The sequence below is a fragment of the Heterocephalus glaber genome, unplaced genomic scaffold (assembly GCF_053883595.1).
Source record: "Heterocephalus glaber isolate CG9 unplaced genomic scaffold, H.glaber_assembly_v1.0 deba00000281, whole genome shotgun sequence".
NCBI classification, from domain to species: Eukaryota; Metazoa; Chordata; class Mammalia; order Rodentia; family Bathyergidae; genus Heterocephalus; species Heterocephalus glaber.
The window spans coordinates 9816001-9830191 of record NW_028258139.1 but is presented as its reverse complement, the minus strand read 5'-3'; the positions used below and the strand labels follow the sequence as shown (position 1 = coordinate 9830191).

Here is a 14191-nt window from a genome sequence, read left to right as displayed (position 1 = left end):
GGCCAGGTGGCCTCTAGGACCAGCAGGGGCAGGGTTGGGGCTGGCGCCAGAGGACAGAAGTGGGCCCTCGGATTCCTGAAGAGTCGCTGAAGAGTCCCGCGGGCTAAACCGGCTGGGTGTCCTTGGCCTCAGGGTGGACCCATGTGTCCAAGCGCCAGGCTCAGGCCACAGGCTCGGCTTCCATAGCTGATCAGCACCTCCTACCACGGGCAGCAGCAGGGCAGACCTACATCCATCCTGTGCCCTTTCCATTTGGCCCCATGCTGCCTCTCCCTAAGGCACTGAAAAACTAGTGGAGGAGTCAGGCCATACTGATTTAAAAAAAAAAGAAAGAAAGAAAAGAAAGACCAGACAGCCCCAGCCATGCAGTTCTGCGTATTCATCCACCCAGCCCTGGGTTCAGAGCCATCCTGGGAGTGGGGGAGGACTCCCAGTTTCCAGGGGATAGAGACGTTCCCGGAATGTACTCACTTGGAAAGAGAGAAAAGGTAGAGGGATTGGTCAAGTGGCCCCAGCCATGGGGGAGCTGATCATAGTCCCAAAGGGTTTTAGAGCAGGAAATGTAAACAATAGGAAGATGTTCTAGGAGAGAGGGAAATAAATGGGCATTAAGAGGTATGTGCACTTGGATAAAAGCAAAGGTTGAAAGAGGACATTGATTAACGTTACAGCTGGTCACAGCAGAAAGAAGGCCCAGTGGATGTGTCGCAGCCCTCACCCCTCATACCCCTGCTCAGGAGCGCATCCCAACTCTTCCCATGGACTCAGACCATGGCCAGGGCTGGTATCCAGGCAGCAGTTCTGGAAGGCAGAAGGCTGAGGTGCTGCCTTAGGTGGATGGGAGAAGGGAAGAACTGCAGTACTTGGGGCTGAAGGGTGATCTGGGGCTCTTGGATAACCCCATTCCTAGCCCCCCTGAAGCAAGGCAGGAAGCTCACCTCAGCCTTCCTCCTCCACATCCTTCAGGCCACAAGTTCCCTGCCCTGATTTCATTGTCTTAAAGGCACTGCTGGCCTCAATTCCCTAAGTAACATGGTGTAGCACCATGAAAATGACACGGGAACACGTTGCCCATCCCATGGCCCTAAATCTCCCTCTTGAAGAAAGGTCAGTTTCAGACAAATGTGCCTTCTCCAGCCTCTTAGAGGTCACTGTGTACAACTAATCCATGGTAGATGTGGGATTTAGACTTCATGACCTGCACTGTTTCCCCTTTGCCCTGGCATGGACAACCTGTGGAAGCTCAGTGTCTGAGCATACAAAGCAGAGCAGGTGTAAAGGCAAGAGCATGAGCTCCAGAGCCAATGGCCCCAGCTCTGCCACTTAACAGCCTGTGTGATCTTAGCCCAGCATTATACTGATCTGAGCCTCAGATTACTCATCTGTAAAATTTACCTTAACAGGTTGCTGTGAGTAATGCAAGATTGTGTGGGCAAGGGGCTTAGCACGGGTCTGCACATACGGCACTCAGAGGGAGCTGGTGTTGCCAGAACTCTACTCAGTTCTTGTCTTAGCCTCCTAGGGAACATTTCCCCCATCACATGGGCCCCCAGTGGCTGTTTTCTGGGCTGGATTCCTTCCTGGTTCTGCTCCCTCAAAGCTTTGCACTTTGGTCAGTCCCAGGGTGAAAAGCTCCCTCAGCGGGTGTGCAGGTTCTTGGAGGTGGTCACAGGTTGCACAGTAGGAGAGGAGACTGTGCCAGCTGGTTCTGGGGCTCCCTAAACGGACAAGGATGTCGGGGCTGAGCCAGCCAGGTAAAAGAAAAGCAGATTGGGAGCTGCCAGCAGCTAATGGGAGTGATTATAGCCAGTGTCCCCTGGGGAAATGCCAGCCAACAGCTAACATGGAAGCTGGCTCTAGACTCCTGCTCAAGTCAGTAAACAGTTGAAGAAGGAAAGCAGCTGATAAAGGCAAAGAACTTGGACTCTGGAGAGAACACGAAGAAGTCCTCCTGTTCTCCACACCCTCTGCTCCAGGTGGCTCTCAGAGATACCTGTCAGTCTGCCCTCCCCTCACAGGGGACTTCCTCTCTGGTTACTTGCATCTTAATAGTCTTTGGAAGTTATCCTATGCATTTCTAGGAAATGTACCACCAATCAGTTGGATTAACTGTCTTAGAAATTCTTTAACCCAATTGCTTCTAGGCCCGAGACCCCGAATGACAAGACACCAGCAATAAGGCTGAGAAGTGAGAGTACACTGGAGTAAGTTAGAGGCTTGAGTATTGGTGGGGTCTCCTCCTTACACCGAATAGTGCCCAGTCCTCTACACATACACACACACACACACACACATACACAAGAGCCTTTGTGGTGATAAAAGAAGGAAGACAAAAAGATGTTCTCATATATAAAGTAATTATAAACATCTCATAAGGATCTAGAAAAGGAAAGAAACAGTCACTAAGTGCCCCACAAGCACATAAGGTCTGTGCTTAGATGACTTACATATAAGGAAACACACAGCTAGTTGGGGGCAGAGTTAGGCTTGTATCTAGCTTTCTGACCTCAACCCACTGATTTCACCAGCTACCAACTCCTCTTTTCACAGACCCAAACAGCAGCAGCTCATAGGCATCAGTAAGAAGGTTTCCATCCAAAAACTACTTCCCTAAGTACCTGTTAAGTGCTGGGCACTGATGAGGCTCTTTGGCAACCTAGCATTCTTATCCTCCTGGAACTGCAAGGCCAATAGTGCACCACCTTCCCAAAGCCACAGGAGATGGGCCAGGAGGGAGGAGAGGGGCCCCAGTGGCAAGGGAAGCCTCAGGGGCCAGGGCCAGCCTTTCCCAGGTGGGAGCCGTGGCCCTTCCTTCCCATCCGTTCTCTGCCCGCTATCACTGCCTCTCACTCTGAAAGTGACAGAGCAAGAATAAAGGACAGGTGCAAAGGGGACTGTCGGAAGCTGTGTGAAGCACAGATGCTCCCTGAGGGAACGTAAGATGAGAAAGGGCACAAGCAGAGTCTTCGGGTTCCGGTTCCCTGTTACACAGCCACAACACTGATGCTCAGAGAGAAGGGAGCGAGCAGGGGGCCATGACTGAAGCCAGAGGAGTCTGCACAGCTGCAGCTTATTTTTCTGTTTTGTTTTGTTTGTTGGTTGGTTGGTACCAGGGATCGAACTCGGGTCCTTGTGCTTGCGCAGCAGGCGGCAAAACCACTGAGCTAAATCCCCAGCCCAACAGCTGCAGCTTATGATGGACTTGAAACCTCAGAACTACTCAGAGCTCTCCAGGGATAGACGCTGCCTCTGCATGAGCTGTGCCATGGAGGTCTCATGGTGATGCTATACCCACAGGGACAACCAAGAGGCAATGATGTCTCCGTGTGTCAGTCAGTCCTGAGCTGGATGCCAGGGTGAGAGGGAATCAGACAGGTAAGTAATGAAACTTAATAAAGTATTATGAGTGATGTGACCAAATTCTACACAGGATCCAGAATAGGTACAACATTGGAGTGGCTCAGTAAAGCCGTCACATATGAGAACTATTCTCAAGGATAAGCAGATGGACGGCAGATGTGGGGGGAGAGCACAGAAGCCAGATGAATGGAGGAGCAGGTATGGAGTCAGGGCCTCTGAAATTGCTAAGACTTGGCCCAGCTTAAATATGAAGGACAAGGAGATAATGCAAGGAATGATGAGGTGGAGGCCAGATCACAGTGGGCCTTCTGTGCCAAGCTGAGCTTGGACTACACTCAAAGGGAAAGGAGAACTCCTGAGAGCAGAGATGTAACTGTGAACAGCTCTGCATCTTAGCAGGATTGCTTTGCACTGGACATGTTGGATTGGAAGGAAAGAAAGATGGAGGCACGGAAACTATTCTAGTTCTGGTGATCATGTTAACTAAATAATATAAAAATTTCCAGTTTGCCCCCCAAAATTAAATAATATACACCATCTTTTTAAATGCAGTTACTCTCACAAGAAAGTAAGGAAATTCTCAAGGCCATTAAATGAAGAGGGAACTTGGTTCCACCGTCTGCCTCCCAAGCACAAGATCCTGCATTCGATCCCTTGTATTCCCCGACACACACAAAAAAAAATGAAGAGGGAACTAAAAACCAGAATGGTAAATGAATAAAGATGTTGTAATACCTTCAGATAGGACTTCCATCTCAGGAAGCCACACTGTGGAATAAAGTGAGGACTGTCCGCATGTGGCTATATAAATTTTGCTAAATTAGTATTCATTTAAATTTACATTGGGAAGTCTCACCAGCCACATTTCAAGCACTCTATCACTCCATTCGACTAACTGCTACCATTTGGGGCAATGAACATATAGCACATGTTCACCACTGTGGCAAGTCCTGCTGAACATTGCTAATGGAGACTTGGATAATAGCCAGACAGAGACAGCTGACATCGTATTGGACCCAACTGAAGCAAGAAGACTGAGCTGAGCTCCCTGCATAAGACCATGACCCTCAATGGAAGGGTGGACAGAGAAACAAGTCCACCACCAAGACAAGGAGACCACATGGAAATCAGCCTCATCTTGGATTACCATGAATATGTCTCCTGGGAATTCATAACTATAGGCTTGGATCACGTATAGATTTAGGATTTGAACAATGTCATGGTGAGAAGATAATAATGACCGCTGGTGCATTGGTTGGTAATAACCATGAGTTGCCCAGTAAAAACAAATCTAAATCAGTCCTGAAAGGGCACACTTACCACCCAGGCCTTATAGGATTCCCATAGATAAAATGCCAATAAAAGTGAGCTCATAGTCCCAAATTACAAACCATGCAAGAAACAACCCATCATGAATGAAAGCAGATGAAACACAGTAGGATTAGACCTCCAATAATTTCAGATGATGAAGGCTATAATACCAATAGGTTTATCATGATTAAGAACATAAAAAAAGGGCCAGGGATTTAACTCAGTGGTTCCACTGCCTCCCTCACAAGCAGAAGGACCCAAGTTCAATCCCTGGTACAAAAAAATAGATAGATAGATGATAGATAGATAGATAGATAGATAGATAGATAGATAATCAGGCATGATGGCATGTGCCTGTAGTCCAAGCTACTCAGGAGACTGAGGCAGGAAGATTACTTGAACCCAGAAATTCCAGGCCAGCCTGGGCAGCACAGTGAGACTCTACCTGGAAAAAAACTATGAAAAAGAATAAAGCAAGAAGTCCTTCTAGAATGGCAATATGTAGATCTCTGAATTTTTGCTCCAATGAAATGCTGTACAACTGGTAGAAACTATAAAAAGCAACCACTGTAATTTTTGAAAATTCTTCTAGAATATACTGCAAACAGGAAAACATTTATTCCAAAAGCCTACTAAATTTTAGTAAGAATAGCAACATTCTATGATATGTAAGCTACAATCACTCCTGTAACTCACTGTGGCAGAAGCTGAATCTAGAAGGCACACCCAAGAAGGAGCAGGCCCTTCCCCAGCTGCCAGTCTAGAGCACCAGTTTCTCCCCATGAGAGGCTGCCTGCTGGTGCTCTCATCCCCACTCCAGCTCTGAGCTGCAGAAGCTCCATTCTCCCCATGCACAGCTGAGCACTTCACAGCTCCCTACCCCTACCCAGTCCCCATTTGTAAAGTAGAAGCTTTAACCCAGACCCTGTAGGCCCAAGTACAAGGCTGAACCCCCCTGCCCCAGCTCCTACGGCAGAGGCTCCATGGCGGAGGAAGCATGCTGAGAAGATGAGTGGCCCCTAGGCCCCCTTCCCATCCCCTCACCACTCACAGAGAAGGTGGACCCGCCCTGGGGAAGTGGCCATTGCTCCAGCTCCACAGCAATGGCGCCAGGTTCCTGCTCAGTAGTGGCAGTGTTAGAATGGAGAGCTCTGAGGCTAACCTAAGGGGACTGGCTTTATTCAGAACAGTGAGGGAAAAGTCAAGCCTTGAGGCACTGGCAGAAGCAATGGAGAGCTTTGTGGAGGAGACTGGTAGCTCCATGATGGCAGCAAGTGAACTGGAGAACCAGCTAGAAGTTTGAGAGAGTCAGGGAAAGAGACAGCTAGGAAGAGCCCTCCTGGGGTGAAGTCAGCCTCAAAGACTGGTTTCAAGATCCCCCCTTACAGGGAGGGCCCTGTGTGGTAGCGCACATCTATAATCTCAACACTGGGGAGGCTGAGGCAGGATTGCCATGAGTTTGAGGCCAGCCTGAACTACCTGTCTCATAAAAACAAAACCTCCCTTACATAAGGGCCCAACTTCACTGAGCAATTTATGTCCCAGGACATTGTATTAATAAAGCAATAAGCTAACAAGTAGTAAAGGTAGAACAGCTAGAAGCTGAACAAGATTTGGAAAAAAGACCCCAGCTGGGGCCACGGGTACCCGAGAGGGGAAAGAAGACTATATCATGTCAAGGTACATCTTCTGAGGAGGGACCTCAGAGTGGCCATGTTACTCAAGAAATAAACACCAGCCAGGCAAGCACCTGTAATCCCAGCTACTCAGAAGGCTGAGGAGGAAGATGGCAAGTCTGAGGCCAGCCTAAGCAATTTAGTGAGACTCTGGTTCAAAATTTTAAAAACTAAAAAGTCCATCTTAGCACACCCTTGGGTCAATCTGTAGTATCACAAAAAGAAAGGGAGGAGGGGGAAGGGAGGGGAGAAGAAAAGGAAAGAAAAGAGAAGAGAAAAGAAAAAAAGAAACATCAATAACAAAATGTCAGTGCTAGCTGGGTGTAGCGGTGGTACATGCCTAATCTCAGGACTCTGGGAGGCTGAAGCGGGAAGATCACAAGTTCAAGCCTAGCCCAGGCAACTTACTGACTTTGCAAGACGTTGTCTCCAAAGGGAAAAATAATTAGAACTTTTTAAAAAGTCAATGTTTAAAAAGAATCAAATTCAGAGCATTTCAGATTAACAGATTAGGGATACTCAATCCATATCATGTATGTCGAGAATAGCACCCCCAAAAATGAAGAATAAAATACAGCCACACAGAAATAAAGTTTTCTCATTGGAATTAAATTGGTATAAATCTGAAGTAGATTCTGATAAACTAATAGATATAAGCCCTTGAGCCACCAATAGGGAAATAACTCAAGATGTTCCTTACAAGTCATTAAAGGGAGAGGGGTAACCTGTGCCCTCAGCCACTGGCTGCCTGGCTGAATGGGGGGAGCCTGAGGCTGGAGCCCAAGCTGCTGGTGCAGGACACGGGGGTGACAGAGCTACAGGTGGAGTGGGAGCAGCGGCTGCAGGAGGCACAGAGGCAGACTGAAGAGAGTGCGTCACAGATGGCATCCTCAAACAGCACTGCAGTGACTTACAGGAGCCCTCCAGAAGCTCTTGGGTGAGGAACTGGTGACCCTTTTGCAAGAGGTGGACACCAATGACCAGGACAACATTAAAGCACTAGGTGACAGCCAGAAGCTCGTACAGCACGGAGTTAACACTGCCGGGGACTTAGTCTGAGAAGGTGAGATTTCCATTCCTGGTGGTGGAGAGAAACAGAATGAGAAACTATGGAGCTTTATGAAGGAGGCCTCACCCATTCAGCTGGACGGCTTACCAGAATGCTTTGACTGGTTGATGGGCCTTGCTTGTCTGCTCGGTGGGATGGTTCAATTCTCAGCACAGTGAAAGATTACATTTTTAAGCATGGAACAGTGGCATCTTGTCCACCAGTACAAATACAAAAACTGGCAAAGGAACCTGAAAGGATCATAGTACGATGCTGTAAATTGGATGACGACTTTACAACCCAAGATTACAGACTTCAGTCCCATAAACGTACTTCAAATCTCTTTTTGTTTTGTTTTGTTGACTGGCTTTTTGAGACAGGGCCTTGCTATGTAGCCCAGGCTGGCCTTGAACTTGAGGCGATCCTCCTGCCTCAGCCTTCTGAGTGCTGGAATTACAGGGGAGCACCACCACACCTGGCCTTCAAATCATTTTGAAGATATATACGTAGGTTCTGAGCTGAATTCATAGCACTGCACACAGACCCCAATGTGGATTGTCCGTTCAGAGTCTGCGCCCCAGGACACAGCTGACAGGATCGGAGTCCTTGGAGTGTCCCCAGGGAGGTCATTATACATTGGTTCCTTGTGAGTGGACATCTGACTTGAGGGGTGCAGTCTGGGCAGGTGAAGAAATACAGCACTCTGGGATGATTCTGAATCCCCAGGTGTTCTCTGCTCCAGAGCTCTGACCTATTTCTGTGGGCAGACATTAACATTCAGAGCTGAAACTGTGGGAGAACAGGACAGAAGAGCCAGTATGGGGGGTGCACAGAGTAGCTGATGGATAGGACCGCAGCAGGACCAAGTGGGGTGCATTAGTATGCACACCGTTTTGTACATGGAAAAGAAATGACTAACCAGTCGCCTGAAGTTACCTCTGGATCTACTGTCATAGCTGACATCGGAACTGTGACTCTTGGAACCACCAATAGTAGTGAAGACAGAAGCGGTAAGCACCTGAGTAACTTAACTCAAATACCTGAGAAGTGTTTTTTGATTGGAGGCTTTATCAGTCCTGTGGAGCTGTTTACCCTGGATGCTGTCTTCCTATCCTGGATGGAAAATGTGTGTTCTAGAGTTTCCGATGCTTCCCTTTGGTTTGCAAGTTTACTGTGGCTATCTTCAGCCCATTAAGTTGTAACTGATTTTTTAAAAGTTGAATTCATCTCTCAGGCTTTTGGAAATGAAAGATCTTTATTGGATTCATTTTGTAATATTTTACCAATGAGAGTTGACGAGTGTGAACAAAACCATAATTCAGTCAATTTTATTTTTAGCATATTTCTAATTAAAATACCACATTACACCCGAAGTGGTGACACATACCTGTAATCCCAGCACTTGGGAGGCTGAGGCAAGAGGATCGCTGCAAGTTCAAGGTTAGCCTGCACTACAAAGTGAGATCCTATCTCAAAAAAAAACTTTGTTTTTCTTTAAATATCACATTACATAATCCCAACACACGGGAAGCTGAAGCAAGAGGATTGCCATGAGTCTGAGGCCAGCCTGAACTACATAGCGAGACCTTTTCCAAAAATAAATAAATAAATTCCCATACTCTTCCACTGTAGCTGTTCTTACACTTGGTTATTAGGACAGAACATAATGTACCATTGTTTTATTAAATCTCTATCGGGAATGAAGGCCATGTAAAACTCTGGAATAAAACAACAGGAACAGACCTGAGAGAAGCCAAGTTCCTGTTACACATGTACCATGAGTGCACTGACTGTGCAATTTGGTTCAGGTACTTGGAAGCAGTGTTGATTTTTATCCCATGTTCAATAATCTTCATGTCTGGAAAGCATTATCGTTTCTGCATTTTTTCCACAATGTCTGAGCAAGTGTCTATAGGAGGCAGGTATTATCTTTTGCTTTTTGCTTGCAGTTTGATTCAACATAGGCTTGAGAGTTTGCATGGCCACAGCCATGTTGCCGCTGAGCGTGTGCATAATGTGCACGTGTGCATGTGTGGTCTTGGTGGTGCTATTTGTGGTGCTATTTGTGGTGTGAGCTATAATCCTGTTTAATGTCAGCCAATAAATGGTCTTTTAGTGGATCAAAGAAATATAGGGTAAAATTTGACCTATTTTTTAAATGTAAATTTGTGTAAAATATTTATTTGAGGAACTTAACATGTAAAAATAATGGCCTTGGGGCTGGGGATTTAGCCCAGTGGTTCTGGTGCCTGCCTTGCAAGCACAAGGTCCCAAGTTCAATCCCTGGTACGCCCCCCCAAGAAGAAAAAATGGCCTTAACTTGCTATACCAGCCTACAGATTTTTTTTTTTTTTTTTTTGGTACCGGGGATCGAACTCGGGACCTTGTACTTGCAAGGCAGGCACCGGAACCACTGAGCTAAATCCCCAGCCTACAGATTTTTTATGGGATTTTTTTTTTTCATTTTTACCAGTAGTAGAAAAGTGGAAAAGCAAAAGTTTGATATTTCTATAAGATAATTTTGAGGGGATTCATGTTCCTTATTAGAATGTCATGACCTTTTCTCCTTGGCTTTATAAAAGTTAGTAGCCTTTCACATGTTTAGTGACTGTTAAGAGGTTCTAGACTATAGATGCCTTGTCCAGCTGTCTGAAATAAAATAAAAAACTTAAAGTTAAAAAATCATTAAAGGAATTGATATGTTATGGAAATATAAAAGAAAAAGAAGATCAAGGATAAAGGTGTAGTGCACTGGTATAGAGTGTGCTTAGCATGTGTGAGGCCCTGGGTTCAATCCCAGAAGAGGAGGAGAAAGAAATGAGGCGATAAGAAGCGGAGGGAGAGGAAGAGAAGGGGAAGGGGGAAAAGGATCTAAAAGAGAGCTTTGGAAATTAGAGATGGGACTGGGGATTTAGCTCAGTGGTTCTGACGCCTGCCTCACAAGCGCAAGGACCTGAGTTCAATCCCTGGTACCAAAAAAAAGAAAAGGCCCTGGGCTCAACCTAAAATTCCCTTGTCCCCTTCTAGAAGTTGGAGATGGGTTCCACCTTGAGAAGGAAGAGAACTTCAGTCTCACCTAAGGTATTAAAAAACAAAATGAAAAAACGCAAAACAAAAGACTTCAGATTTAAAGTATATAGTCAAGGGCTGGGGATTTAGCTCAGTGGTTCTGCTGTCTGCCTCACAAGTGCAAGGTCCCGAGTTTGATCCCCAGTACCAAAAAAAAGTACATAGTCATTTAAAGAATTTAACAGGTGGGTTAAATAGTAAGTTAGACATGACTAAAGAGAGCCTATCAATGTAATAATACATCTAAAAATATTCCCGAGAAGACAGGCCCAGAGACTGACATATATAAAGGGGGACAAAAGATAGGGTAGATCCTTGTCCAAAAATGATCTAAAAAATGTGTAATAGAAGTTCCAGAAGGAAAAAATAATAGTAATGGGGAAAGGCAATAAAGACATTTTGGTTGAGAATTTTCCAGAATTGGTGAAAGAACCTCTCCAATCCACACATTTTGAAATCACAAAAAATCCTAAACAGGATAAATAAAAATAAACATAAACATCCTCCTAGATGTTCTGAAATAAATCTGCAAAATATCTACAAACACAAGCACATACAAAAGATCTTAAGAGAAATCAGACTGTAAAAAACAAGTTACTTGAAAAGAACAATTATATAGACAACAGACTTCCCATCAGAAAAACCAGAAATCAGAATGCAACTGATTGTAGAAATAAAGCTAAAATTGGGCTGGGGCTTTAGCTTACTGGTAGAGCACATGCTTAGTATGCACAAGGCCCTGGGTTTAATCCCCTGCACCATACACACACACACACACACACACACACACACACAACTAAAATTATCAATAATCACAATAAATGTTCTATTAAGTGATAAGACATAAGGTTGTATGTTTTAAATGTCCAGCTATATGCTTTACAAGAAATATCCCTAAAACACAAAGACAAACATTTCAAGCCTGTAATCCCACCACTCATGAGGCTGAGGCAGGAGGATCGCTGTGAGTTTGAGGCCAGCCTGGGGTGTGTAGTGTGTTCATGGCCAGCCTGACCTTCATAGCAAGACCCTGTTTCAAAAAATCAAAAAAAATTTAAAATTTTTAAAAAGAAAGAATTTCACCATATAATGACAAAAAAGACAGTACAGTATAACAGTTGAAGGGCACACACTCTAAATCCAGACTACCTGGGTTCAAATCCTGATTCCATCAAAGTGACATTGGCAAAGTTACTTAATCTCCGTTTCCTTGATCTTTTCCATTGGTAAAATGGGGGCAATAACAATAATACCTACTTTATAGAAGTGCTATGGAGGTGAATGAATTAGTATATAAAGTGTTCAACACATAGCACTATATAAATTCCTGCTGCTATAAAAGAATCAAACTTGGGCCTGGGATTTAGCTCAGTGGTTTTGCCACCTGCTGCCCAAGCACAAGGACCTGAGTTCGATCCCTGGTACCAAAAAAAAAAAAAAAAATCAAGCTCAAGAAAGATATCATAATTCTGAATTTGTATGTACTCAATAACATAGCCCCAAAATATTTAAACCCTAAAAAGGATATTTATGAGAAATGCATTGGCAAACACCTAATTATACTGGGGCATATAAACACATCTCTCAGTAATTGAAAGATCAAACTGATACTAGATGAACAACATTATTAACAAGCTTGATCTAATGACTGAATTTAGGACTATTCTCAAAAAGTTAGGTACTGTACATTGTTTACAAATACATATGCAACATCTATAAGACATGACCATATACAGACCAGATCCCTGACCTCACAATAATTAGATTGAAAACCATAATAAAAAGATAACAAACCACCTCCATTTATTTGGAAATTTTAAAATACAGTTCCAAATAACTCTTCCGAAAATTAGACCTTGCTTGACCATGTTGCTTTCTATGAACACATGGGAGAATTTTCCCTCCCAGTGACATTCCTTTGGCACACTTCAGTTGTTGCTTTGGTGTCCAACAATATCCCTGCTCAGGAGGTTGGGTGACTTACCAAAAATGTAGGATTTGTAGAAAAGGTTCCCTCATGTCCTGGATCTTTCTTGACTTTGGAGGCCCAGATCCAAAATATTGCCTGTCTTTTTAGCCCAGTTATCTTTTCAGTGCTGGGCTCTGGACTTTAGTGGTCGAACACCCAGAAGAGAAGATCAATAACATTAGCATTGCAACAGGAGTAATGAACTTAGCTATCTAATTTTACCTGGATAGCAAGCATTTTGGAATCTAAAATGTAGTTAGAGGACTATTATTTTTATCAATCATGGTTGTTCTAGTAGTCAAATTCCTGTACAATATTAACAGAAGAAAGCTTTAAATCAGGAGCCACAGATAATACTTTAGCATGATAATCATGATAAGATTATATTTGTAGGGCCAGGGATTTAGCTCAGTGGTTTTGCCACCTGATGCGCAAGTGCAAGGACCCAAGTTCGATCCCCAGTACCAAAAAAACAAACAAAACCTAGATTATAATTGTAACACACTTAAATGTGTATTTTAGTATAAACAGCCATTGTTAAAAGCACTCACTCCCCTCCAAAAATGCATAAAAAAAGAAAACTCTTACTTAAGTTATTATCTTTTGATAGGATGCCATCTAAGGAAAATATATGGACCTATAAATATATCTGTTATAAGTAGCTGGAGCATAAGTGAAAGGTGAATACCTGGATCAAAAAGTAATTCAAGGACCTGAGTTTGATCCCCGATACCAAAAAAAAAAGGAGGTTATTATCATAAACATTATGTTGAAAGACCTGTACAGTCAGAAGACATGAATATATTTTGCACACCAGAGAAGTATCAATAGTAATTATTACATTTATATGCAATTATGTCCTGTAATGTAGCTTGGTACCAAAAGCATCCTTTTAAAAAGACCTTGTGGGCTGGGGATTTAGCTCAGTGGTTCTGGCCCCTGCCTCACAAGTGCAAGGTCCTGAGCTTGATCCCCAGTACCAAAAAATTAAAACATAAATTAAAAAATAAAAAGACCTTGTTTTTCCCACAGAAAATTTTGTTTGAAGATGACCAATATAAACATATCACAATAACATATTTAGAACTTAACCCTTTGATGATAACCAATGCAAACACTTTATAATAACATATTTAAGCAATGTTTATTGGGGGTGTGTCTTCCCATAAGGCTATGAAAATTACTGAGGCTCCCATTAGTGAACAAAGACCAGAATAACTGTTTTCTGGGCAGCTGTTTCTTTATTCACCAAGGAGAGTCCCATTTAGCTATCTCTCCAAACCTAAAAGTCTCCATTTAATTACTTTGACAATTTTTTAAATAATCTATAAAAACCAGATTGTAACAATTAATACATTATTTGTAACCAATAAAAATTTTTTTGAGTTATTGACTGTAGATAGCAATATGCATTACAATCATGAAATTAATCTTTATATCATTTTGATCAGCTAGCAACCTGGGGGGAAAAAGGCATGCCTTTAACTTTAATAACATTTATCTATAAGCCAGTTTAAATTATAGGCAAATGTCTTTTAAGAAAAATTAGTTAAAGGCAAAAAAAAAAAAAAAAAAATTGTTGAGCTCAAACAAAACAGCTGTATGATTGGAAAATCAGACAGACAAACATATAAGACATTTAATTCTTTTTTTTTTTTTTTTCCAGTACCGGGGATCAAACTCAGGATCTTGTGCTTGTGAGGCAGGCCCATGGCACCACTGAGCTAAACCCCCCACCTTAAGACAATTCATAAAACT

General features: G+C 43.4%; 1 protein-coding gene and 1 pseudogene across 3 annotated transcripts in view; one reads left to right on the top strand and one right to left on the bottom strand.

The window, feature by feature from the left end:
- Window positions 1-6343: 6343 nt before the first annotated feature.
- Window positions 6344-11009, top strand: LOC101704497 (cytokine receptor-like factor 3 pseudogene; annotated as a pseudogene).
- Window positions 11010-11080: 71 nt separating this feature from the next.
- Hdhd5 (haloacid dehalogenase like hydrolase domain containing 5) overlaps window positions 11081-14191 on the bottom strand; it is a 29300-nt gene continuing 26189 nt past the window's right edge. The window contains exons 8-9 of one of the 3 annotated variants that reach the window (XM_021249632.2): window positions 12449-12572; window positions 11081-11494 (exon numbers count right to left, since the gene is read on the bottom strand). In XM_021249632.2, the coding sequence (XP_021105291.2) occupies window positions 11402-11494; window positions 12449-12572 (217 nt within the window). In that variant the 3' untranslated portion in view covers window positions 11081-11401. Of the gene's footprint in view, window positions 11495-12448; window positions 12573-14191 lie in introns of those variants that run through there. The other 2 variants (XM_087186247.1, XR_015440835.1) reach the window with 2 other exon arrangements.